The 26,054-nt window shown below is 36.6% G+C and overlaps 1 protein-coding gene across 2 annotated transcripts in view; it reads left to right on the top strand.

Annotated features, from left to right (window-relative positions):
* Positions 1 to 1,910: 1,910 nt before the first annotated feature.
* The window catches only part of U2SURP (U2 snRNP associated SURP domain containing), a 66,057-nt gene continuing 41,913 nt past the window's right edge, over positions 1,911 to 26,054 (top strand). The window contains exons 1-10 of one of the 2 annotated variants that reach the window (XM_036877306.2): positions 1,911 to 2,053; positions 10,176 to 10,220; positions 11,483 to 11,614; positions 13,572 to 13,670; positions 15,524 to 15,638; positions 16,085 to 16,218; positions 24,825 to 24,892; positions 25,425 to 25,519; positions 25,603 to 25,635; positions 25,716 to 25,798. In XM_036877306.2, coding sequence (XP_036733201.2) covers positions 2,009 to 2,053; positions 10,176 to 10,220; positions 11,483 to 11,614; positions 13,572 to 13,670; positions 15,524 to 15,638; positions 16,085 to 16,218; positions 24,825 to 24,892; positions 25,425 to 25,519; positions 25,603 to 25,635; positions 25,716 to 25,798 — 849 coding nt within the window. In that variant the 5' untranslated portion in view covers positions 1,911 to 2,008. Of the gene's footprint in view, positions 2,054 to 10,175; positions 10,221 to 11,482; positions 11,615 to 13,571; positions 13,671 to 15,523; positions 15,639 to 16,084; positions 16,219 to 24,824; positions 24,893 to 25,424; positions 25,520 to 25,602; positions 25,639 to 25,715; positions 25,799 to 26,054 lie in introns of both variants that reach the window. The other variant, XM_036877305.2, reaches the window with a different exon arrangement.

Here is a 26,054-nt window from a genome sequence, read left to right as displayed (position 1 = left end):
AGATTGTAAACAGACCATTAAGATCTAGTGTGATGAGCATCTTGAGTGGGAAAGTATAGGTTCCTGTGGAAACAGAAGGAGAGTCTCTTTCCATCAGGCTTGTTACGGGGTGGGTGAGGGGTCTATAAGTTTTTGTGGAAGAAGTGACATTTTCAGTAAAAGTAGAAATTGATTAGTCTTCAGTTAGAGACCAGGGCCAGAATGGGAGAAGCAGCCCAGAACTGAAAAAGTGTGCAGCCCAGAACTGAGAAAGTGCGGCAGGATCTGAGATTTTAAATAAACTCTTTGGTCTGCAGGTTGCAAAATATCATTCCATTTTGATTTCAATGTACAGCTCTTGTTACTTTCTGATTATTTATTATTTGCTTATTTATTGTCTGTTTTCCTACCCCCAGCCCCTCACTCCGAACAGGAGCATTAGCCTGTTTCCTCAGCACCTGGCACATATGACTGTCGTCCTGTCCTGAGGGTCTGCCATGTGTCAGATCCTGTTCTCTTCCTTCACCACCACCCCTTCACCACCCAACCTCCCCACTCTCTTCCCCCAACACCATCCAAAACACACAAGATTCAGCTTCTTTTTTAATGGAGGCTCAAATGCTTCCTCCTCTGTGAAACCTCCCCGGCCTCCTTACCCCACCCCTACCCTCAGAGTTAATTACTTCTTTGAGAGTTCTCAGAACTATTGATCCACCCTTTAAGCATCAAGTTAATTCTGCATAGTTAGTTTCTTGTTCCCTTGTTTCTCTCCCCCACTTCTCATTGTTTTAAATCATATTAAGTATTTTTGTCTCTGGAAGCCTCTCAACACTTTGGGCAGAGTTTTATAAATATATCAGGGCTCAAAAATAATTTGAATAAATGAAATAGGGAGAGAAGGTCATGAACTCTTCTTCCTCTCTCCCCCAGTCCTCAGAGCAGTCTTTGAAAATCTGACTATATCACAGCCCTACTTACCCTGTTGAAGGCCACTCTTCTTTTTCAGAAAGAATTCTAACTACTATGTCCACTGGCTATGTCAGGACCCTGTGTGAATTTGCTTCCATCTATCTTTGCAGCCATGTCCCTCCCTACACCCGATCTAGTAAAACTTGGCTGCTTATGGTGACGGTACAACGAAAAACGCCCTGTAGTTAATACTACCAGGCTTCAGCTACTCCGTCTGTCTGGAATGTCCTTTCCATTTTCCTTGCCTGGCTCAGGTTCTGGCTTGACCTTCTCAAGCAGGCTTTCCTTCTTTGAATACAGGTCGTATTAAGAACTTAAAAAAATACTAAGTCCAGAAAAGTTTATGGTGCTCACCTCCATTTATGTGATTAAAAATGAAAACATGCTAAACTGTAAAATATAATTCTTAAATGACACACAGCTCCTATGTATGCTAGATTCAGAATACCGTCAATTTATGATTTTCTCTCATTCATATTCTCTGCATGTACCCAATTGTGGACGCCCTAAGCAGTCGGTTGGTTCAAACTCTCTTTCTCGGTAACTTGAACAGATTGCCAGGTCTGCCTTTTGCACTTGGGTGTGAACCCCCAAGGTGGCGCGAACTCCATCTTTGCCCGTGGAGCGCCGGACACACAATCGGCTCCAGACTTATTTTCTGAGTTGCAGTAAAATCTCCTCCCTTGCTGACCAGTAATTTCTTCTTTAAGGAGCCTTTCCTTCCTTGCCCAGGAAATACAACTGGCTCGCACCTATCAAGGGCTGGGAAAAGAGTGAAATAACCTTTGGCCGTGAAAGTTAGGACAAGTAGAGTCTAAATTATCTGGCTGAATGATACGATCAGCAGCTGAGACATCTCCCAAAAACCAGTGCGGTAGGCGGGGCCGGGGAGATTACTGACGCCGGAAGTCCTGTGGAGCACCTCCTCTTTAAGCCCCTCCCTCGGCAGTCGTCTAACTCAGCCTTGCAAGCTTCCCTGGCGGGCTCGGCTGAGATCTGCTCTTTCGGCGCTCGACTCGCTCGTGCTGCAACCGCCCTCGAAGGAGGGGCAAGGCTCAAGATGGCGGACAAAACGCCAGGCGGATCTCAGAAGACCAGTTCAAAGGTAATTTCTTACAGGACTTCGTAAGTCAGTGAGTCTATTACTGTTGTCTGGGACCTGCAGACGCTTCTGGCCAGTAGGAGGAGGTTTGGGTGGGAGTCCGCGTTCCGGTGGCGATGTAGGCCGGGGCGCCGACGCACCGTGGTGCGCAGGTTGAGAGGCCTGCAGTCTTCCCTTAGTCCCGGTCTGGATTGGGCTCGAGACTGGCGGGACCTGGGGTGGTGGCGCGAGTAGTTTGGCTCGCGCTTGGCACTGGAGTGAAATCAGGGAATTTTGGTTGAGGTCCCAAGCCGAAAGAACGCGCCTCGTACACCTGGCTTGTTGCGCTCTGAAGCCGCCGGACAGCCCCTTGGAGAGGCGGGAATCGTTTCCCCGTACTTCAGTGTCTGCCTCTTTCCGTGGTTTTTGTATCTCACGCGCTTCCGCCCTTCTATAGTTTCCCTCGTGCCCTCCAGGGAATAAATAACCTTTAGGGCCGCAAGTTGTGAGAGGCGGACCAGTAGTGGAGGACACAGGGTGCGAAGTGCAGAGGCGGGAGCGGCTCTGCTTTACGGGGCTCCATATCCAAGGTTAATGCTACGCTCTCCCTACACGTGGTCTTACCTCACTTAAGAGGAAGTGCAAAATCGCGTCTTTTGAGGGTTCATTTTCCAGGACTCGGTGTCTCCTGTATCTCCATGTTGCGTGTGCCACTGAAAAGAGAACTTCCGTAGACTTGGAAGCCACGTAAGATTAGTATATATCTTTGGAGTGAATTATAGGGAGCCGTGTGTACCTATTGTGAAACCACTGAACTGTAGAAGTAGGTTTAGCACTAGGTAGGTTGTGGTTAGCATCAGTTCTTCATTGCCATCTTGGGTGAGGTTTTTTCTTTGAATTTCTCATCTCGAACACGATATGACAAATAATAGGTACTACCCAAAGTAATTGTTAAGTTTTTGTTGCTGATGCAAGAAGTGTAAAAATTAAAGGTTCTAGGGACTGTTGTGTCTTAAGGAATATATAAGATTGTAAGTCGGATATTAGGAAATGAAGTTTACGGTAGACGGGGCGAGCTTTGCGTTTACAGTTCTGAGAAGCAACCCATTTTATACTGGTTTTCTCAACTTACAATAAATCTTAATCTTATGCCTTTTGGTGAGTGGTGCTCACAATTTTAGTTCGCTTTTAGGAATGGCTTTCCCAGACATCCTTTAGTTATATGGAAACTATGGTACAGGGCCAATTTTAGCTGGATGTACAGCATGTTTGCTGCTTCACTCCTTGATAATTTCTCTCCCCTGTACATTTCCCCTTGGCGAGGAGGGGAATAGTTGGATACATCCTTCTGCCCAGTTTCTCAGTAGACTTATAATAAAAACAGCTCTGTTTACTATTAGTAGTTTTTACTAAAGCTAGCTATATTCATAAACAATTCATGCATAAGCTTCACAATTTTTGTTTCTTATCAAAGTAATATTTTAAGTATCTCCTATATGAGGCCTTGGATACATTGAAAACATTTTGAGGTATATGCTCAGGCTTCCTTCTGTGATAGCACTTCTCATGGCTTGTGAGTGTGTAGTTGGGTGTTCCCTAGAAGTAAATTGTTGAATCTTCCAGTAAACTTTTTCTTTTCTGTTTGAAATATATATATATATATATATATATATATATATATATATATATATATATATTTTTAAAGGTATGATTGATATACACTCTTATGAAGGTTTCACATGAAAAAACAATGTGGTTACTACATTTACCCGTATTTTCAAGTCCCCACCCATACCCCAATGCAGTCACTGTCCATCAGTGTAGTAAGATGCCATAGATCCTCTATGTGCCTTCTCTGTGCTGCACATCTTCCAGTAATCTTTAAAGTTTATTTTGCTTTAGATTACCATTCGTTGATTCTGTTAAGCGATTTCCTTCTGATGTCTGTAAAAGGAATCAGAGTATCTCAGGACTCGTGATATTGACCTGATTTTCTCCACTAATATGGAGGCTGCATGATCTAGTGGGAAGATTACAGATTTTGATAAAAGAGATTTATATTCAGATCCTGACTTGGTATTTAATTATATTTGCGATGTTAGGGTGAATTGCTTAAACTCTCAGGCATCAATTTTTTTGTTTGAAATATGGATATAATCCCTTTTTCAAAGGGTTGATGTAAGGATTAAATGAGTTACTAAGGACATAATCAAACTAAGTTCCTTTCCCTCCTACTTTTTGTTCTTCAAGGAAATAAAAAGATCTTACTTTAAAAAATGTCAGGATAAATTCTAATCCTGAGATTAAGAATCCAAGTAATCACCTGTCATGATAATTGCCTAGATTGCTGTTTTTATTTCTAACGCAACTCCAGAATTTATTGAAGGGAGTATAAGATTTTAGCTAATACTACAGAATTTGGAATCTAGTCTTTGATATTTGTGGTTTGATTTCCCTTCCTCTGGGGGAGAGCGGATGAGTGACATTCTACAATACAGATGGAGTTGACAGATTGTTCTCTTTCATGCTCATTCTCTTCCTCTTTCGTAGTTAAATTCCTATTGATAGGAGTAGGGATGCTTGTTAGTCATGTTTCTAGATATTAAGGAAAATGTACAAGAGGTTGTAATGTACAGCATGGTGATTATAGTTAACTAGTACTGCATTGCATATTTGAAAGTTGCTAAGAGATCTTAAAAGTTCTCATCACAAGAAAAAAATTCTGTAATTCTGTAACTATGGTGATGGATGTTAACTAGATTCATTTTGGTGCTCATTTCATAATATACAAATATTGAATCATGTTGTTATAATCTGAAAGTAATATACTGTTGTATGTCAATTATACCTAAGTAATAATAAATTTAAAAATACACAATACACAGGATTTCTGCTATGGACAATGGCAGAATTAACTGATGTATTTTAATATGCAACAAATTAAATTAATCAACATCTATAGTCTTCTAGCTTTAAAAATTACATTGTATAGTCAAATGACTTAACCTTCATGTGTAGTTGTCCCCTATTGAAGAGACCCCATGTCCTGTGACTTTCTTTGTAATCTTGCTGTAATTTTCATTTTAAAGACTGGCAAGTGTAGAAATAAGTAAACGTTTTAGGAATGAACTAAATTTTCCAGTGCATTTATTCCTATTTATCACCAGACTAAAATATTGCTCTGAGAAAGGGATGTTGGGGCCATGTGGTAGCTTTGATTTTGGGAGGAGATCCAGTAATTGTTTGCTAAACATATTTCCTTAGAAGTTAATTTATAAAAAGTTACTGTTTTGATTTTTAAGAGTTGTTTTGTTTGCTTGTTCAGCAAAGTGAGGATATGAAAAGAATGTGGTATTTTCTTTCCTTCTGCATCTCCTGGTGGTGATGCTGCTCATGTAATGGAATTGTGTGCCATTATTTCACTCTGTGACAGTGCTTATTTTTGCCATGTTGTCAAAAACTGGGTTAGAGAGGTAAATTAACAAGATAGAAAATAGTGCTGGCTTCCTTGGACGTCCATTGTGTTAAATTGGTTTGGGAAGTATTTTGATTGCTGATTAATGTAAGTATTTCACTTGTAAGAAATGACGTAAATGAGGATCCAGTCAAGGCTTGTGATCCTTAGGCATGTACTGCCTATATACACTTTTCTAGTGGTACCTGAAGATATGCAAGATTTAAATACATTAAAAAACTCCAAACGAAACAGACCTTGAAAACTAGGTTCTTCATGGTTTGCCGGTTTTATTTCAAACTGAATATTTATTATGATGTGGTTTTAGCCTTAGAGTACAAGGCGGTTAGTTTTATTGGGTGGAAGGTTTTGGTTTTGGTGGAGAGTGGAGTTAAGAACTTAAGTTTTGATTGGTGCTGTTTGGAAACGAGTATTTGCAGCACTGGTGCTTGAATAGACTGTTGATACGGTTTTAAAAAATTCTTACCATATTGGAGTGAATTGATCTCTGAAAAAAATCCAGTTTTTATTTTCTTTTGGTTTTTATTCCGGAAGCTTTGTTTCTCCTGGAACGTAAACCTATGAAAGATACCTGTTTGCCTTACTGGCAGATGAGAGGAGGGCTCATTTGGCATGTGTGTTGAAGACTCCTGCCTCTCTACCCCCTTAAGAGCACCATTTTTGAAATAAAAATAAAACTTGCTACAGGACACTAAAGTTGAAAGCATCAGTATTACAAATAATTTGCCTCTTACACCATTATTAAATAGCTTTTAACATTTTATTTCAGACCAGACATATGCTGAAACAAATTTTTTAAAAGCAAGATGCATTTGCCAGTAGCACTTGAGGCTATTTGGTACTGTTAGATAACTCTTCCTTGAAGAGTTAGAGATTTCATTAGGCCCTTCCCCAGTTTAGAGAAACTAACTACAGGACATTAAAAATGTATTTAAAACTCTTTATAGGTAGTCTTTTGGATGTACTTTTAAAGATTTTCAGGTTTGTTATTTTATTATACATAGTACATGTCTCAGTGATCTTAAATTTTTATTTTGAGAGGTCAACTTTGGCTTTTCTTGGAAAGTGGTGTTAAGCTAGGTAGCAGCTACTTGTTAGTGAGTAGACAGCATGGTATATTAACAATGTGGAGTGCTTATTATTTTGGGTAGGTACTTGTTTCAGTAGGTTCAGTCAACAAGTATATTGAGACTGTTACTTGCCAGATCTTGTGCTTGACTTTGAAGAAGAAAACATTAAAATAAGACCATACTCACTTTTGGAGAGCATGCTATCTAGTGGAAGAAGAGAGTCAACATGTAACAGTACAAAGGCAGAGTTAATCAGAAATATCTAATATCTCTATAGAGAAAGAAATGACAGTTGATTGGAGCGTGGGAAGGGGAGGCTTCAAGAACAGAGGATTTGAATCCTTTCGAACAATGAGCAGTTTTGAAGGGTAGTGAAAGGGATATAAAAAAGAGATAGGTGCAGTATAGCACAGCGAAGACAAGTAGTGATTCTATAGCATCTTGTTACACTGATGGACAGTGACTGTAATGGGGTATGTGGTGGGCACTTGATAATGGGGGAATCTAGTAACCACAATGTTGCTCATGTAATTGTATATTAATGATACCAAAAAAAAAGAGGTGGGTGAATTAAAGAAAAATGAATTGCTGGAAGTGGATTGATAAATGTCCTGGTTTAGCTAGTGCATTGGATGCTTGCATAGGGAGTAAAAGGAGCTGAGATGGAAAGATAAGTTTGGGCTAAATTGTGTAGTAAATGAATGCTATAGAATAAAATTAGAGAGCCATGAAAATTTGAGGCAGGGAAGTCCTTTAGGAAACTACAGATGAAGGAACTAGGCCCAAGGTTAAAAGCCTGCGAAGTGCTAAAACCAGGAAATCTGCTACCAGAACCTGTGCTCTTAACGGTTCACTACCTACAGATTATGAGTGATTGAGTTAGGATCTAGGGTCAGAAATAAGGTCAAGAGAAGAAGCTAGTTTGGGAGGAATTGTTAGATATATTAGATTTGAGGCGCTTGCAGACATTCAGGTGACGATGTCCTGGGGGTAGTTTGAGAACATTGGAAACCAGGAGAAGGGACCAAGGTTGAATATAAAGAATTGGGAGTCATAACAAAAGTGTTAGGCTTCCTGTGGGAATTTGAAGAGTCAGGTGTGGGGTCTTTGAAATAAAGTAGGGACAGCCAGGAAAAAAAAGTTTTTAGTCTCAGCCACCAAGGGCCATACGGTATAGTGTTGGCTTTACCTGTATCTCAGCAGCCATCAGAATGATCCTTTTTCCTTTTGCATTTCCTTACTGTCCTTCCACACATCTGTACTATCTGCTTTTTTCTACCTTGAGATAAATTTTTCTGTTTCTGCAGCTTTATTGCCTCAAACCTTCCATATTCTGCCCTTTCATTTTTTTCTTTTGGGTCTTCTCATTTGGATGAGGGATTATGGTGTAGACTTCAGAAGATCTTTTGGCATCATTAGTTTGTTCTTCAGTTGAAAAGCAAAATGCCCAAACCCAAGTCAGGTAGTATGGTTAAGTTCCAGATTAAGAAGCAGTAGAGGCTCAGCTTCTGAAGTAGTGTTATAGTCACTATTTACTTGTACCACTAGCGTTAGAAGTTGGTTATTCTGAAATTTTATTTACTATTTGCATTTTTCTAACTGTTCTTAAGCCTAATAAAGTTCCATTCTGAAGACTGTATAGCCTCATAGCTGTGTATCAATGTAAACTGTCTCGTTTCCCATCTTAGGTTAATTGAAGTCAGCTGATACATCTTCCTAGCCATGCTGTTATTTTTAATTCCTGGAGATGATGATTGGGATGTGGTGGCATCGAAGATTAAAAAACGATAGGCTAGCACTTGCTTAGCTGCTCTTGTATGCTTATTCTTCTTGGTGAACTTTAGATTTTTTGGCAGTCTCCTTTCCCCACTTGCAAAGATTTCTCTTTGGGATTTTTACCTGTTGAATGAAACTGCATTAAGCATGTAAATAAATTTGAGTATAGTTGACATTGTCTTAAAAAATGATTTTTCCTATCCAAGAACATGATGAGTCTTTTCAAAAGGCAACATGACTAACTAAATACATCTATAAAATTTGTGTTTTTCTTCACACAGGTTGTGTACATTTCTTTAGTTTCTAGATGTCTTATTATATATTTTTGTTGCAATTATGATTAGGATATTAGGTTTGTTAACCTAGCTGATTAATAGTGGTATATTGGAAGGCATTTGAGTTTTTTTCCCAGTCCATTCAGCCTCTTGACTGAACTTAGCTTTATTTTCTAAGAAGATTTATTTATTCTCTTTGGACTTTCTAATTTCTGTTTGCAAATGGTCATATTTCAAATTATGTTTCAAAGTCTGTTTCAGAGTTAAATTTAAGGACTAAAAAATTTCTTGCAAACCACCTTATCTTTTAAGAAAGGTTAGCTGGGACAAGAAAGTGATTGAGGAGGGACACAGTAAAAGTTGGGGACAGAAAAAGATGGATAGAAAGAATGGAGGTAAGAGATATCTCAGTGCTTGTTTGTCCTGGGGTAATTTTGCCTAGTGCCCAGTATAGTGGAGTTGAGAGGAATAAATTGATTCCGTTTAAAAATCAGATCAGCTAGTCTTTTAGCCTTATGTTTAGATAAGATGAGTAAAGAATACCTTGTGGACCCATGTGAATCAATCTTAACTATATTTCTTTTCTGTATCATTTAATTCTTCAATTTTCTCTTAAAAATATAGCATCTTCTGCATTTTATTTGAAATCTAGAACTGGGAACAAGAGTTGGTGAGATATTTGATCTCAGGATTCTTAATTTCACTTTTAACACTTAAATATAAGTAAAAATAAGGAAAATCTCATAATACCTTGAAAAGTGAAAACGACCCAGTGACAGTTAAATTTGGGGGCTCCAACTAGATATTTCAGAAAGATATCACATATTATTTAATTAATAGCCTTGCAAATTGACTTGTCTTTAGATGCATAGTGGAAAACCAAATATATTGTTGTCTGTGTAAGTTGACATTGTTGAAATGTACCATTATTTGAAGACTGAACTCTTCTTTGTGCAACAGTCACAGCAGTTAGCATGCTGAAGTAGAAGCAGCCTTCTTAAAACAAGTGGCAAATGGTGGCCAACTGGGGAGTTGATAATAGGATTTTCTTGAACTATTTCTGCAGTAGAGTTTGTACCTTTTAGTAGACATCAAGGCTTTATATAGATTTTCTTGCTGTTAGAATCTGCTTCCTATATGACTGGGTTAGGTTAGGAGAAAGGAGGGGAAGTTTTCTTTGCTGTGTAGCAAGAGATTGCTGCTGTGTCAGTGTTGTGGTAGTAAACAATGTATCATTTCACAAGAAGTCTTATAAAAATAGTGGTTAGGTTTCCAGTCTACAGTATAAAAAGATAACTATGCCTCAGATATATCCCACTGTTATTTGTGTCATATTTAGAGACTATGCATTCTGACTTTGTGAGAATTGATTTGCACATTTGTTTTGGATCACGTTTTTGTAAGTCAGAGATTGCCTGTGTTTGGTTTTATTAGCTAAAAAGAAACTGCTACAAGTTTGGAAAGATTAAGCCTATGTAACAGGAGAAACACTTGTTAGAGTAGTAAATTTTCTGATCTTTTATATTGAGTTTTATTTTTAATACTTGCAGACCAGATCATCAGATGTTCATTCATCTGGATCATCAGATGCACATGTGAGTAAAAAGGCAGTCTTTGTCTTTTTTCCTTAAAATTTAATTTATCTTTGTATATATCCCTAGACTTAGGATTTTGCTTGATAAAATAATATAATTATATTGTATTATATTGTATGTACTTATTTTCTTTCATCTTTTTTGCCAGGTGCCTTCCCCCCCCTTTTTTTTTTCTCTTTGTATAAATTGGTTCCCTCAGACCATGTTAGAAACCTAGTATGTATAGTCCTTATTTTTTTATTGTGCTTATAAAGTTATGTACATACATAGATTGTGCATTGACTGGTTTCTCACTGCACACTACACCCATTGGAAATCCCTGCAAATCAACAGACACAGCTCTAGTCTAGTCTTTTTAATGGCATCATAATGTTCCATAGGGGGGAGGTTCATTTATTTATTGAGCTGTTTCTCTTTGATGGGCATATATCTTCTGTTTAAAGCTTTTTGACATTGTGAATGGTATTGCTTTACATATGTTATTATAGCAGTGCTCAAAGTGTGATCCTCAGACCCTTGAGGATTTCTAGAATCTTTCAGGGATCTGTGAGTTCAGAACTACTTTGTAATAATACCAGGACATCATTTGCCTTTTTCACTGTGTTGACATTTGTACTAATGGTGCAGAAACAATTGATAGGTAAACTGTTAGCACCTTAGCATGAATCAAGACCAAAGTGCTCTGGTCCTTGTATTCCTCCCTATTAGACACAATGAAAATATGCTATTTTCCCTTAGGAATGTTCCTGATGAAGCAGTAAAAATTATTTGTATTAAATCTTGTCCTGTGGATAGGTCTTTTTATTATTCTACGGAATGAAATGGGAAATATAAATCACTTAGTGCTTACCTAAGTGTAATGTTTGTCTTAAGGAAAAGGACTTGTGGGATTATTTAAATTGAGAAATGAAACTGGTCTTTTTTTCATGGAAAATCATTTTTACTTGGAACAACTGCAGACAAATATGTTTAATCAGACTTGGGTGTTTGGCAGATATTTTCTTGAAAATGAAGGAAATGAACTTGTTACATCAAGGAAAACAACTATTTGTTTACCCACATAAAAATTGAGCTGAATTCAAGTGCAAGTTAGAATTTTTGTAATGTTTCTCTGTACTTAAGGACTTTTCTGATGAAATCAGTGATGATATTAAGGGATGAGAGTTTTGATAGTGTATAGTGGAATTTGTCAGTATTTGCACATTTGGGTTATTCAGTACTACATATGTGATTTTTAAAAACTTGTTTTACTTCTCCTGAAGATGGATGCATCTGGACCCTCAGATAGTGATATACCAAGTCGGACACGACCTAAGAGCCCAAGAAAACATAATTATAGGAATGAGAGTGCCCGGGAAAGCCTTTGTGATTCTCCTCATCAGAATCTCTCAAGAGTAAGTACTGATAAAGATAAGTAAGGGTAGTTAATGATTTTAGTCTGTCCTTCATTGAATTTGGTGGTTGAATATCTTGGTTTTGTATTTGTTTCATCTTGTACTAGTTGAAAATAACATTTAAAAAATTATATTTAGGTTAATGATAAACTCAAATGCATCAAGAAAATGTTTTTTAGCTCATATGTAAGATATACTTCAGCACAAATTTTTAATTTTACAAAAACAAGCAGTGTTTTGAATGTAAAATAGTTAATGGTCAGATTTATCATTCCTCACTTACGCCAAGTTTTTACTGAACTGAGTACCAAATGCTAGTCACTGGAAATACACAGATGAGTAAAATACAGTTCTTGCTCTCAGCACTCAGTCTTGACCTCGGAGGCAAACGAGCAGGTGCTGTTCATTCTGGTTAGTGCAGTGCCCAGGGCAGTGTGAGAACCCAGCGAAGGAACTGCTTTACTGCATGTGTCTGCAAAGTGTTCTTATGTCTTTTAGTCTTTTATCTCAAATAATGTTTTCTTTTGATTAAATTTGGAAAATGTAACAGTTATCACCAGCCAGTATTAACGTTGATAATACTATTTTTTATGTTTAATATTTTCAAGCATAAGTACATTTTTACTTTGCTGAGATCCATTTTATAGGAACACAAAAATACTGTTTTCAGTTCTAATTTTTCTATTTTTGGCAAAAAATTCTATAAACTTTTTAATGGGTGATTGTATTTTTTTGAGTTAGCATTTCATAAGTTTCTTAATCATTTCTCTCATGTGTCTAAGTTTACCTCTTAGGGTATAAATAAAATTTGAGCAGAAAAGTTTTATGAAATTATGTTTTTCATTGAACTTATATGTAATTTTACCATTTACTTAAATTTTTGAAGTTTAAACCAAAGATGCTGAGTGATACAAAATACAATTTTCTTTCTATTTTGGGAAAAAAAAATTTACTTGGACTGCATTCCTGAAATCCAGTGTTGACTTCTGGGTTATAAACTGCTTTACTTTTTCAAAGGAAATTTAATGTAACTTTAAAAGAGTTCACATCAATATTACTTTTCCATCCTGCATCTCTCAAGGGCAAATAACCAGGGGGTTGATAAAGTCTGATTTTGTAATTGGTTAACTTCTTATTTTGGTAGGCAAGAGAGAAACCTTCAGATTTCAATTGCAGAGTAATATTTGAGGATGTATTTAATAAACATTAGTCTTTTAAGTTTATGAATCAAAATCTAATATTCAAATGCAACAACTACAGGTCTACAGATGATTTATTCAAGCCGTATTTCACCCAGAAATTGCTTCTAAGATACATAAATGAAAACTTCTTTAAAATACTATTTTCTCATATATAAAATTGACTTTTGTATTTTACTTCTGCTGAAACCTAAAATACTGTATTCCCAGCAAAGAAAATAAGATTATTATTTTCATAGACATCAGCATTGTTTATGAAGAAAGAGGTAAATAGAAAGTGATGAGATTTGTGGTACCTGGAATGGGAGATCTAGATGCTATTTAAATCCCTGCTATTGAACCGTGGAAATGGATGTTTTCTTCTTCTGGTTTGAATGTTTTCTATAACTGCTTTTGCTCAGAACCGTCTGTACTTTCTCTCTTCAAGGGCTTTTATTCTTGCTGCCAACAAGTAGGTTGAAAGAGTTTTAAGCCTTCACATCTCTTTATTTTCACCCTTTGTAAAAAAAAAAAAAAAAAGGCTTTTGTTATGTTATTGTCCTTGAGCTAGCAAATGGTGACATTCTTTAAGGAGTATTTCAGAATCAAGCCCAGGGTAAGCCACCCGATGCTTAATGTAGCCTCAGCTTTTCTTTACAGTGAAATTAAAAAAATATATCATCTGTTGTGAAGACTTGTTTACTAGTTGAGTGTATCAGTTGAGTTGTAGACAGCATAAGAATATGTATGTTAAGGTGTGCTTTTCTTTCTTTTCATAGCCTTTTCTAGAAAACAAACTTAAAGCATTCAGTATTGGAAAAATGAGTACAGCTAAGCGAACTTTAAGTAAGAAAGAGCAAGAAGAATTAAAGAAAAAGGTAATGTTAAAAATGTATTTTGAGTAATCTTTGAAAATTAATGTGTCTAAGAGGGCAGTTAAGTGTATGGGTAGAAGAGAAATGTTTTTCCAAGGTTTTGACCTCCAGGGTATTCTCAGTTCTCACCCCCACAATCAAGTCTATAACACAGGTATCTTCAGAGGAGTTCAGTTTTTATCTCTGTCCCTTCCACCATTTTGTCTCTTCTGTGTAGCAACTTTGGTTATTTTCTGGTCTGTTCTTTTGTATATGTAGATATGTGCAAATATATATTGTACCCATTCCGTTACGGTAGATAAACAATAACATGCTACATAGTACACTTTCTCTCTACCTTGCCTTTTTTCACTTAAGGTTATATCTCAGAGATTACTGCTAATACACACCTTGTTTTTCTTCAAAAATTTTTTTTTCAGTCCTGCATAGATACACAATAATTTATTTACTAAAATCCTATTGAGGGCATTTGTGATTTGGTCTTTTGCCCATTACAAATAATTCTGTTATGGATAGTATTTTGCATATAGTTTTTTTAGTGTACCTTTGAGGTATAGTCCTATAAGTGAGATTACTGGGTTGAATGGTAAATGCGTAAATGAAGCTCTGCCAGATACAAATTGCTCTCTCTTAAGGGCAGAGCCATTTTGCATCCCTCTCAGCAATGTGTGAAAATTTGTTTTCCCAATAGCCTTGCCAACAGAGAATGTTGCCCAAATTTCGCCAGTCTGCTAGGGGAAAATGGTATCTCAGTGTAAATTTGCATTTCTCTTACTTACAAGATTGAACAGCTTTTCTTGTGTTTGTTTCTGTGAGCTGTCTGCTCATATTGAAACCAACCTTTGTATAAATTAGTAGGTTATCTCTTATTTTTAGAAACTTTATATATTAAGTATGTTAATACTTTGTGACACAAGGTGCAGTGTTTTCTCCCAGTTCTCCAATTGTCTTTAGAATGCTTCTGGTGTTTTTTCCCATGCAGAAACTATTTATTGTTATGTAATCAGATTTATCAGTTTTTGATTTCTGGTTTTTCAGTCAAGTTTTTCCCACTTACAGCTTATAAAAGAAACTCCTCATGTTTTCTCTAATCCTTACATAGTTTCAATTTTTTTTTAATTAAATGAATCATTTATAATTTTTCCTGGTATATGATGTAAAGAATTGGTTCATTTTTATCTTTTTTTCCAAATAGCTACCAAGTTATCTCAATATCACTCATTGAAAAGTCCATCTGTTCAGTGTTTGAGATGCTCCTTTTATTGAACACTAAATTTTCACATATAAATGGATTTTTTTCTGTTCCATTGGCATTTCTATCCGTAAGTGTTTTGGAGACATTTAGAATCATTATAATTGAAATTATCAAGGTTCTTCTGAGCTTTTTTCCTGTAAAGCCATCTGTCTGGAGACAATGCTCCTTCAACATCTAATACTGATGTCTTTGGTGATTTGTAAGGGAAATCTTTTTTATTTTTTCTAATTTTTTATTAAGGTATTATATACACTCTTATGAAGGTTTCACTAAGGGAAATCTTTATATCCACTGAATTAAATCATTATGCCCTGGAAATATCATAAAATAGACTAATGTATTTTTTATACAGTTGTCATACAGCTTGACCCTTGCATTTTTGACCCTAAACAAATTTACTTAGTGGGTCCTTTTCTGTTTCCACAAATTGCCAGTAGAGCAGAGTTCCTAGTTAGGATTACATATTACTACCTATTCAAGCTACTTAACCTGTTTTCCTCAGTGAAGGGAGATGTTTCATTTATATTATTCCTTGGTGAGTTTCACCCTATGTACAACAACTTTTATATTAAGTGATATTAACATTTTCATGTGTATTTAGGAGGATGAAAAGGCAGCTGCTGAGATTTATGAGGAATTTCTTGCTGCTTTTGAAGGAAGTGATGGTAATAAAGTGAAAACATTTGTGCGTGGAGGTGTTGTTAATGCAGCTAAGGGTAAGTGTGAATATTATAGTCCTTGAACAAGTCTTGGTTAAGTGACTGCAGATAATTATCAAAGAAATTTGGTTACTGTTGAATTTCATGTTTTCTTTCTATCAGCACCCTCTAGTGGTGATATCAATTAGCAAAATAAATGGCCATGTGAATTAATGAAAAATTGGAGGCAGATAAGTTTGAAAAATATTTAATTCAAGTTTTTAAGACAGCAGAGCATTTTGCAAAAATTTTAATATATTGCATAGTTCTATAAATGATTAAATTCATGTTTTTGAAAGAAGGGCATTAATACTTTGAATTTAACCCCATATTTTGTCAGTAGTGATAAATCTTAGTACCAAAACCATTTTACTAATTTTTGTTTGTTTTTAAGTAAAAATAATGAGTAAAGAAAACCCAAGTAATGTAAAATTAGTTTTAAAATTGAGTATTTTAAATTTCAGAAGAACACGAAACAGATGAAAAAAGAGGTAAAATCTATAAGCCATCTTCAAGATTTGCGGATCAAAAAAATCCTCCAAATCAGTCATCCAATGAAAGACCACCATCTCTTCTTGTGATAGAAACCAAAAAACCAGTAAGTCATACTTAAATTAGTGACCATTTATGTTCAGAGATGATGCTGCCAATGATACTTAGAGTAGTTAATCAGGGATAAGTAAAGTAATTTTAAGAGTAGACGTTGAGTTTTGATGCTTCATCTTAAATGAGAGATATTAAATTAGGTGAGACTTGTAGATGATACTCCTTTTGTGTTCTTTGAGCAGTGAACATACACTTGTTGCTATACTCATAACATCGCAAGTAAAAAGTTGACTATTTAAGATGTAAATGTAAAGTAATGAATTCTCTTTTAAACAATTCCGAACTGAGGTATTTAAATTGTACCAGCAACTATAGTCTTGTTACCTTGAAAGACTGTATGTACTCAGCAAAGTGTCTGTGAACTACAACATTTTTCGAATTTATTTGGAGTTGCCATTCAGAATTAGTGAAACTTTTAAATACTCTCTATGTTAGAAAATTTTTATTTTTGGAATGTTGGGGTTTAAATGGGAGGTGGTAAATGTGGTTCATGTCATTTGGAGCCAGATTTGGTGGAGAAACATGACTGCATTGAATGAAACTGACATTTCTTGTGTGACTTTAAAAATAGCTCAGAAAGCAATTAAAAAAGTTTTATTGAGATACACTGTAACATTCACCCTTTGAAAGGTTACAATTAAGTGGTGTTTTTGGGGGCTGGGGGTGAGGGGGTGTCTATTACAATTGTGCAACAATCACTAATCTCTAATTTCAGAACATTTTTATTACCCTGAAAGAAACTTATACCTGTTATTGGTCATCCACCAACCCGTGACAACCTCTTATCTACTTTCTATTTCTTTGGATTTGCCTGCTCTGGACATTGTGTGCATATGAAATCATACATGTGTCCTTTGTATCTGGCTTTTTACTGTTTCAGAGTTCATCTGTGCTGTGGCACATACCAGTACCACATTCCTTTTTATGGTTGAATAATAATCCATTTTCTCGGTATACCACTTTACTGTTTACCCATTTGTGTCTTGATGGACATTTGGGTTTTTTCCACCTTTTGGCTGTTACACAAGTAATGCTGCTGTAAACATTCTTTTTTTTCTTTTGGTATCGTTAATGTACAATTACTTGAACAACATTATGGTTACTAGACTCCCCCTATTATCAAGTCCCCACCACATAGCCCATTACAGTCACTGTCCATCGGTGTAGTAAGATGGTATAGAGTCACTACTTGTCTTCTCTGTGCTATACTGCCTTCCCCGTGTCCCTCAGTGGTACATTGTGTGTACTAATCATAATGCCCCCTTTTCCCCCTTCTCCCTCCCTTCCCACCCATCATCCTAGTCCCTTTCCCTTTGGTAACTCTTAGTCCATTCTTGGGTTCTATGAGTCTGCTGCTGTTTTGTTCCTTCAGTTTTTTCTTTGTTACCACAAATGAGTGAAATCATTTGGTACTTGTCTTTCTCCACCTGGCTTATTTCAATGACATCCCCTCTGGCTCCATCCATGTTGTTACAAGTGGTAGAATTTGTTTTCTGCTTATGGCTGAATAATATTCCATTGTGTATATGTACCACATCTTTATCCATTCGTCTACTGATGGACACTTAGGTTGCTTCCATTTCTTGGCTGTTGTATATAGTGCTGCGATAAGCATAGGGGTACATATGTCTTTTTCAAACTGGATTTCTGCATTCTTAGGGTAAATTTCTAGGAGTGGAATTCCTGGGTCAAATGGTATTTCTATTTTGAGTTCCTTGAGGAACCTCCATACTGCTTTCCACAGTGGTTGAACTAATTTACATTCCCACCAGCAGTGTAGGAGGGTTCCCCTTTCTCCACATCCTTGCCACCATTTGTTGTTGTTTGTCTTTTGGATAGTGGTGATCCTTACTGGTGTGAGGTGATAGATATCTCATTGTGGTTTTAATTTGCATTTCTTTGATGATTAGCCATGTGGAGCATCTTTTCATATGCCTGTTGGCCATCTAAATTTCTTTGGAGAAGTGGCTGTTTAGATCGTCTGCCCATTTTTTAATTGGCTTATTTGCTTTTTGTTTGTTGAGGTGTGTGAGCTCTTTATATATTTTGGATGTCAACTGTTTATCGGATATGTCATTTATGAGTATATTCTCCCATACAGTAGGATGTCTTTTTGTTCTGCTGATGTTGTCCTTTGCTGTACAGAAGCTTTTTAGTTTGATATAGTTACACTTGTTCATTTTTGCTTTTGTTTCCTTTGCCTGGGGAGATATGTTCTTGAAGAAGTTGCTAATGTTTATGTCCAGGAGATTTTTGGCTATGTTTTTTTCTAAGAGTTTTATGGTTTCATGACTTACATTCAGGTCTTTGATCCATTTTGAATTTACTTTTGTGTATGGGGTTAGACAATAATCCAGTTTTATTCTTACTTGTGGCTGTCCAGTTTTGCCAGCACCAGCTGTTGAAGAGGCTGTCATTTCCCCATTGTATATCCATGGCTCCTTTTTCATATAATAATTCACCATGTGTTCTTGGGTTTATATCTGGGCTCTCTGTTCTGTTCCACTGGTCTGTGGGTCTGTTCTTGTGCCAGTACCAATTGTCTTGATTACTATGGCTTTGTAGTAGAGCTTGAAATCAGGGAGTGTAATTCCACCTGCTTTATTTTTCGTTCTCAGGACTGCTTTGGCTATTCGGGGTCTTTTGTGGTTCCATATGAATTTTGGAACTATTTACTCTAGTTCATTGAAGAATACTGTTGGTATTTTGATAGGGATTGCATTGAGTCTGTAGATTGCTTTAGGCAGGATGGCCATTTTGACAATATTAATTCTACCTATCCATGAGCACAGGATGTGTTTCCATTTATTGGTTTCTTCTTTAATTCCTCTCATGAGTGTCTTGTAGTTTTCAGAGTATAGGTCTTTCACCTCCTTGGTTAGGTTTATTCCTAGATATTTTATTCTTTTTGATGCAACTGTGAATGGAATTGTTTTCCTGATTTCTCTTTCTGCTAGTTCAGTGTTAGTATATAGGAATTCCACAGATTTCTGCGTATTGATTTTGAATCCTGCAACTTTGCTGAATTCAGATATTAGATCTAGTATTTTTGGAGTGGATTCTTTAGGGTTTTTTTTTTTTTTTTTTTTTTTTTTAGTGTGTCTATTTAGGGTTTTTTATGTACACTTATCATGTCATCTGCAAACAAGGACAGTTCGACTTCTTCCTTGCGAATCTGGATGCCTTTTATTTCTTTGTGTTGTCTGGTTGCTGTGGCTACGACCTCCAGAACTATGTTGAATAAAAGTGGGGAGTATGGGCATCCTTGTTTTGTTCCCAATCTTAAAGGAAAAGCTTTCAGCTTTTTGCTGTTAAGTATAATGTTGGCTGTGGGTTTGTCATATATGGCCTTTATTATGTTGAGGTACGTGCCCTCTATACCCATTTTGTTGGGAGTTTTTAATCATGAATTGGATGCTGAATTTTTTTGAATGCTTTTTCACCATCTATGGAGATGATCATGTGGTTTTTGTCCTTCTTTTGTTGATGTGGTGGATGATGTTGATGGATTTTCAAATGTTGTTCCCTCCTTGCATCCCTGGCATGAATTCCACTTGACCATAATGGATGATCTTTTTGATGTATTTTTTAATTTGGTTTGCTAATATTTTGTTGAGTGTGTTTGCATCTATGTTCATCAGAGATACGGGTCTGTAATTTTCTTTTTTTGTGGTGTCTTTGCCTGGTTTTTGTATTAGAGTGATGCTGGCCTCATAGAATGAGTTTGGAAGTATTCCCTCCTCTTTTCCATTTTGGAAAACTTTGAGGAGGATGGGTATTTGGTCTTCACTAAATGTTTGATAAAATTCAGCAGTGAAAGCCATCTGGTGCAAGGGTTTTATTCTTAGGTAGTTTTTTGATTACCAATTCAATTTCTTTGGTCTATTCATATTTTCTGCCTTTTCTGAGTCAGCCTTGGAAGGTTATATTTTTCTAGAAAGTTGTCCATTTCTTCTAGATTATCCAGATTGTTACCATATAATTTTTCATAGTGTTCTCTCATAATTCTTTGTATTTCTGTGATGTCCGTAGTGATTTTTCCTTTCTCATTTCTGATTCTGTTTATGTGTGTAGACTCTCTTTTTTTCTTGATAAATCTGGCTAGGGGTTTATCTATTTTGTTTATTTTCTTGAAGACTCATCTCCTGCTTTCATTGATTCTTTCTATTGTTTTATTCTTCTCAATTTTATTTATTTCTGCTTTAATCTTTATTATGTTCCTCCTTCTACTGACTTTGGGTCCCATTTGTTCTTCCTTTCCTAGTTTCGTTAATTGTGAGTTGAAACTGTTCATGTGGGATTGTTCTTCTTTCCTGAGGTAGGCGTGTATTGCAGTATATTTCCCTCTTAGCTCGGCCTTTGCTGCTTCCCACAGATTTTGTCGTATTGAATTATTGTTGTCCATATATTGTTTGATCTCTGTTTTTATTTGGTTATTGATCCATTGATTATATAGGAGCATGTCATTAAGCCTCCATGTGTTTGGGGTTTTTTTGTTTTCTTTGTGTAATTTATTTCTAGTTTCATACCTTTGTGATCTCAGAAGCTGGTTGGTACAATTTCAGTCTTTTTGAATTTACTGGGGCTGTTTTTGTGGCCTAACATATGATATATTCTTGAAAGTGTTTCATGTGTACTTGAGAAGAATGTATATCCTTTTGCGTTTGGATGGAATGTTCTGTAGATGTCCGTTAGGTCCGTCTGTTCTAATAAGTTGTTCAGTGCCTCTGTCTCTTTACTTATTTTCTGTCTGGTTAATCTGTCCTTTGGAGTGAGTGGTGTTTTGAAGTCTCCTAAAATGAATGCATTGCATTCTATTTCCCCTTTTAATTCTGTTAGTATTTGTTTCACATATGTAGGTGATCCTGTATTGGGTACATAGATATTTATAATAGTTATATCCTCTTGTTGGACTGACCCTTTTATCATTATGTAATGTCCTTCTTTGTCTCTTGTTACTTTCTTTGTTTAGAAGTCTATTTTGTCTGATAACAAGTACTACAACTCCTGCTTTTTTTCCCTATTAGTTACATGAAATAAGTTTTTCCATCCTTTTACTTTCAGTCTGTGTATGTCTTTGGGTTTGAAGTGAGTTTCTTGTAGGCAGCATATAGATGCGTCCTGTTTTTTTATCCATTCAGTGACTGTATCTTTTGATTGGTATATTCAGACCATTTCCATTTGGGGTGATTACCGATAGGTATGTACTTATTGCCATTGGAGGCTTTAGATTCATCGTTACCAAAGTTTCAGGGGTAATTCCCTTACTATCTAACAGTCTAATTTAACTCACTTCGTATGCTATTAAAACACAACCTAAAGGTTATTATTTTTTTCTTCCTCCTCCTTTCTTTATATGTTAGGTATCATTTTCTGTATGCTTTATATATCCCCTTATTGACTTCGGGAGTAGTTGATTTGATACTGCATTTGCTTAGAAATTAATTGTTCTACTTTGTTGTGGTTTTATTTACCCTGGTGACATCTATTTAGCCTTACAAATACTTCTATCTATAGCAGTCCCTCCAAAATGCACTGTAGAGGTGGTTTGTGGGAGGTAAATTCTCTCAGATTTTGCTTATCTGAAAATTGTTTAATTCTTCCTTCAAATTTAAATGATAACCTTGCCAGGTAGAGTATTCTTGGTTCAAGGCCCCTCTGCTTCATTGCATTAAATACATCATGCCACTCCTTTCTGGCCTGTAAGGTTTCTGTTGAGAAGTCTGATGATAGCCTGATGGGTTTTCCTTTGTATGTGATCTTTTTTCTCTCTCCAGCTGCTTTTAACAGTCTGTCTTTATCCTTGATCTTTGCCATTTTAATTATTATATGTCTTGATGTTGTCTTCCTTGGGTGCCTTGTGTTGGGAGATCTGTGCACCTCCATGGCTTGAGAGACTGTCTCCTTCCTGGATTGGGGAAGTTTTCAGCAATTACCTCCTCAAAGACACTTTCTATCCCTTTTTTTCTCTCCTTGTGGTACCCCTATAATGCAAATATTGTTCCTTTTGGATTGATCACACAGTTCTCTCAATATTCTTCCATTCTTAGAGATTCTCTTTTTTCTCTGTGCCTCAGCTTCTTTGTATTCCTCTTTTCTAATTTCACTTCCATTTACCATCTCTTCTACTACATCTAATCTGCTTTTAAATCCCTCCACTGTATGTTTCATTTCAGATACGGAATTTCTTAATGATTGAATCTCCATCTTAAATTCATTCCTGAGTTCTTGAATATTTTTTTGTACCTCCATGAGCATGTTTATGATTTTTATTTTGAACTCTCTTTCAGGCAGATTGGTGAGTTCAGCTTTATTTGGCTCTTTTTCTGGGGTTTGTGAGATTTTGGTCTGAACCAGGTTCTTTTGACGTTTCATATTTCTATGTGGTGCCCAGAGGCTCCAGTCTCTAGAGGTGCTCAGCCCCTAGAGTGAGGTTGGGGGTCGTAGGGGAGCAGAGCTGATACCTGTGGGGAGGAAAGATCTGTTTCCTGATTCCCATGTGCGGTGCCTGTCTCCAGTATCAGAGCCAGTGGGCCAAGTATACAGGTGTAACTCTCTGCGCTTTGCATCTCTAGCTTTTGTAGGTGGGGCTTCTGTCTGACTGGTATCATGCCAGCGCAGTGACTGCCGGTTTGAGAGCTGGTGCTGTCAGGCCAGGAGGAAGGTACAGCAGGCTGCATGTCACAGTGGGGGGCCTTGGAGCTGAGTAGGCAGCCAGGGGGATGGAGTGCCTGAAGGTCCTCAAATTTCCCAACCCGCTGGGCAGAGCGCGCCCGGACAACCATGTCCAGCTCTCCCCTCTCCTGTGCAGCAAGCTCTGTGCAAACCCCACCCCTTCAACAGCCCTCTCGCTGCTATGAAGCTTCTCATACCGCCTGCTTTTCTCTTGTCCCAGAGCAGCCGTCTGTGGATCCTGTTGTCCACAAACGGCCGGAATCTCAGTCTCTCAAGCACTCAGCCTGTCCCAGCTCCCCATCCTCCAGAGCAGCACACAATGTAGGTTTCTGCTCGCAAAGCAGACCTCCAGGGCTGGGTGTTCAGCAGCCCCAGGCTTCCACACCCTCCCCTGCTCCATTTCTCTTTCTCCCGCCTGTGAGCTGGGGTGGGGGAAGGGCTTGGGTCCTGCTGGATCAAGGCTTTGGTACATTACCCTGTTTTGTGAGGTCTGCTCTGTTTGCCAGGTCTGTATGCATTCTGGTTCAGCCTTCTTTCCTGTTGCTGTTTTAGGGTTAGTTGTATTAATTAACTATATTTTTGTACTATTTGTGGTTTTGGGAGGAATTCTCTGTCTCACCTCTCATGCCACCATCTTGAATCTCTCGCTGCTGTAAACATTCTTGCGTAGGCTTTTGTGTGGACTCTTAAATATACCTAAGAATGGAGTTGCTGGGTCATAATATATTAACTATTGATTTAGCTTTTGAAAAACTACCAAACTCTTTTCCAGAGTATCTGTACCAGTTTACAGGCCCATCAAGCAGTGTATGAGGAGCAGTTTTTCCACATCTTCATCAATACTTGTTAAAAATTATCTGTTTTTAAAGTTAATTATAGTTATCTCAGTGGGTATGAAGTAGTACCTAATTGTGGTTTTATCTTTCCTAATGATTTTGAGCATATTTTTATGTGTTTATCATCCATTTATAGTTTTCCATGGAGAAATGTCTCTTCAGATCCTTGGCCCAGTTTTTAACTTTTTTTTTTTCTTTTATTGACTTGTGTGACACCTTCTGGAGTCAAGTCGCTTATCAGCTATATGATTTGTAAATGTTTTCTCCCATTCTGTGGAGTGTCTTTGTACTTGATTGTGTCCTTTGAAGCACAAAAAGGTTCAGTGAAGTTCGGTTTATCGTTTTCTCCTTTTGTTGCTTGTGTTTTTGATGTCATATCTAAGAAACTATGTCTAATTCGTAGTCATGAAGATTTATTCCTGTTTTTCTCTTTTATATTTTTAGTTCTTAATATTTAGGTCTATGAGCCATTTGAGTTAAGTTTTGTGTATGATACGAAGTGGAAGTCCCAACTTTACTTTTTCTTCTATGTGTGGATATTCAGTTGTCCTAGCACCATTTGTTTAAAAGACTATTCTCTTCCCCATTGAATTATTTTGGTGCTTTTGAGGAGGGAGTCCAATAGCAGTTTTGAAGCAGTTTTTAAACAGGAATTCCAAAGGTGGTACTGTTTCAGTAATTCGTATCTTCCTAAAGTGATTGTTTTGAATAGTGCTTATTTTTGGTAGTTGTTCATGGCAGTTAGTGTACATGGCAATTCAGTGACTTTATGTCCATTAATTTGGCTCCCTGTTCTCTTCCAACAATATTCAGGCCTAAGTTCACAGGCTTTTGGAGGATAAAGTTAGTGGCTCCTTTAAGACTACCTCTTGTCATTTTATTTAATTGATGTAATAATTTAATTGTTAAACTCCTAGTTTGAGAGAACAAGAAGGGAAGTTCATTATAACAAACATTCTTTTTAATTTAAATAATCAGAACACAATAGGCACTAAAATAAAAATTACTTAATATGATCTGATTATTGAACCATTAGTTTTGTTTAACCTTGTTTTGTTTGAAGTATAACTTGTCATATCCTTTACAGCCACTTAAGAAAGGAGAGAAAGAAAAGAAAAAAAGCAATTTGGAACTCTTCAAAGAAGAATTGAAACAGTAAGTTTTATAGTGCTGAGAGTGGCTATCCTAAAGGGTACTGAGATGATAGTTCCAGATGCAGGTGTGCAGAATGTAGTGTACCAATAAGTTATTACTAACTGGTTTACCAGGTTGTTTTAGATATTACAGTATTTTGTGGGGTATGTTTGAAGATGAATTAGCCATTTCATCTAGCATCTAGGTTGCTTGCATTATATGGATGCAGTTCAGTTTGGAGTCTTGTTTGCAGTGGAAACAGTATAGTCACTGAGGTAGGGGTGAGGAGTAGTGGAACTTAGCCAGTGAAGTCACTGGTTTTAATGCTGAATTTCCTCCTCACATTAAAAGTGGGCTTTGTATTCCATTGCTTGTATAGTATATCAGAAATTTGCTCACGACTCTATTATAGCTGAAAGACTCTAATCTTGGTTGTCAGTATTGGTATTCAGTTACTCATAAATATTTCAAGTTATTTGAAGATGGTACCTGGATAAGTTTTATTAGTAACAAATTTTGGCTTATTATTAGTGATTGTAAATATTTTCAACAGAATTCAAGAAGAGCGTGATGAGAGACATAAAACAAAAGGCAGGTTAAGTCGATTTGAGCCGCCTCAGTCAGATTCTGATGGTCAGCGTCGTTCTAGTAAGTGACATTTATTTTAATGTTTTTGTTTGTGATTAACTATTCCAAAGACTAAAAATTGTTTTCTTTTCTCCCTTTTAAAGTGGATGCGCCTTCAAGAAGAAATAGATCATCTGGTGGTAATACAGTTTTTTGCTCTTTTTAATTAATAGAAACTATACAATTTTGCAGGTTATAATTTTTTTTCTTGTCTTAGTTCTTGATGATTATGCACCTGGCTCACATGATGTTGGAGATCCAAGTACTACTAATTTATACCTTGGAAACATAAACCCACAGGTATTGTAAATAAAGTAAGATGAAATTTGGCTCATAATGCTTCATACTTTTGGAAGAAAACTGCTTTCTCAATAAAAATAAAAAGTCAAAGATCTGATGTAAGTTAACTGGATGGAACTAGGTAGTCTCTAAAATTATCTTGTGAAGTTGAGCCTTACTGGTAAGGGTCGAATCTTATTAGAATTTTTAAGATCCTGTCTCTGCTTTCTGTCTGGACTATACTCTGAATTTGGAATGTATTATTAGGTGCTGATTT

This window comes from Manis pentadactyla, chromosome 1 (assembly GCF_030020395.1).
Source record: "Manis pentadactyla isolate mManPen7 chromosome 1, mManPen7.hap1, whole genome shotgun sequence".
Lineage (NCBI taxonomy): Eukaryota > Metazoa > Chordata > Mammalia > Pholidota > Manidae > Manis > Manis pentadactyla.
Note: the sequence above shows the minus strand (reverse complement) of the source record. Positions and strands in the feature narration are given on the sequence as shown.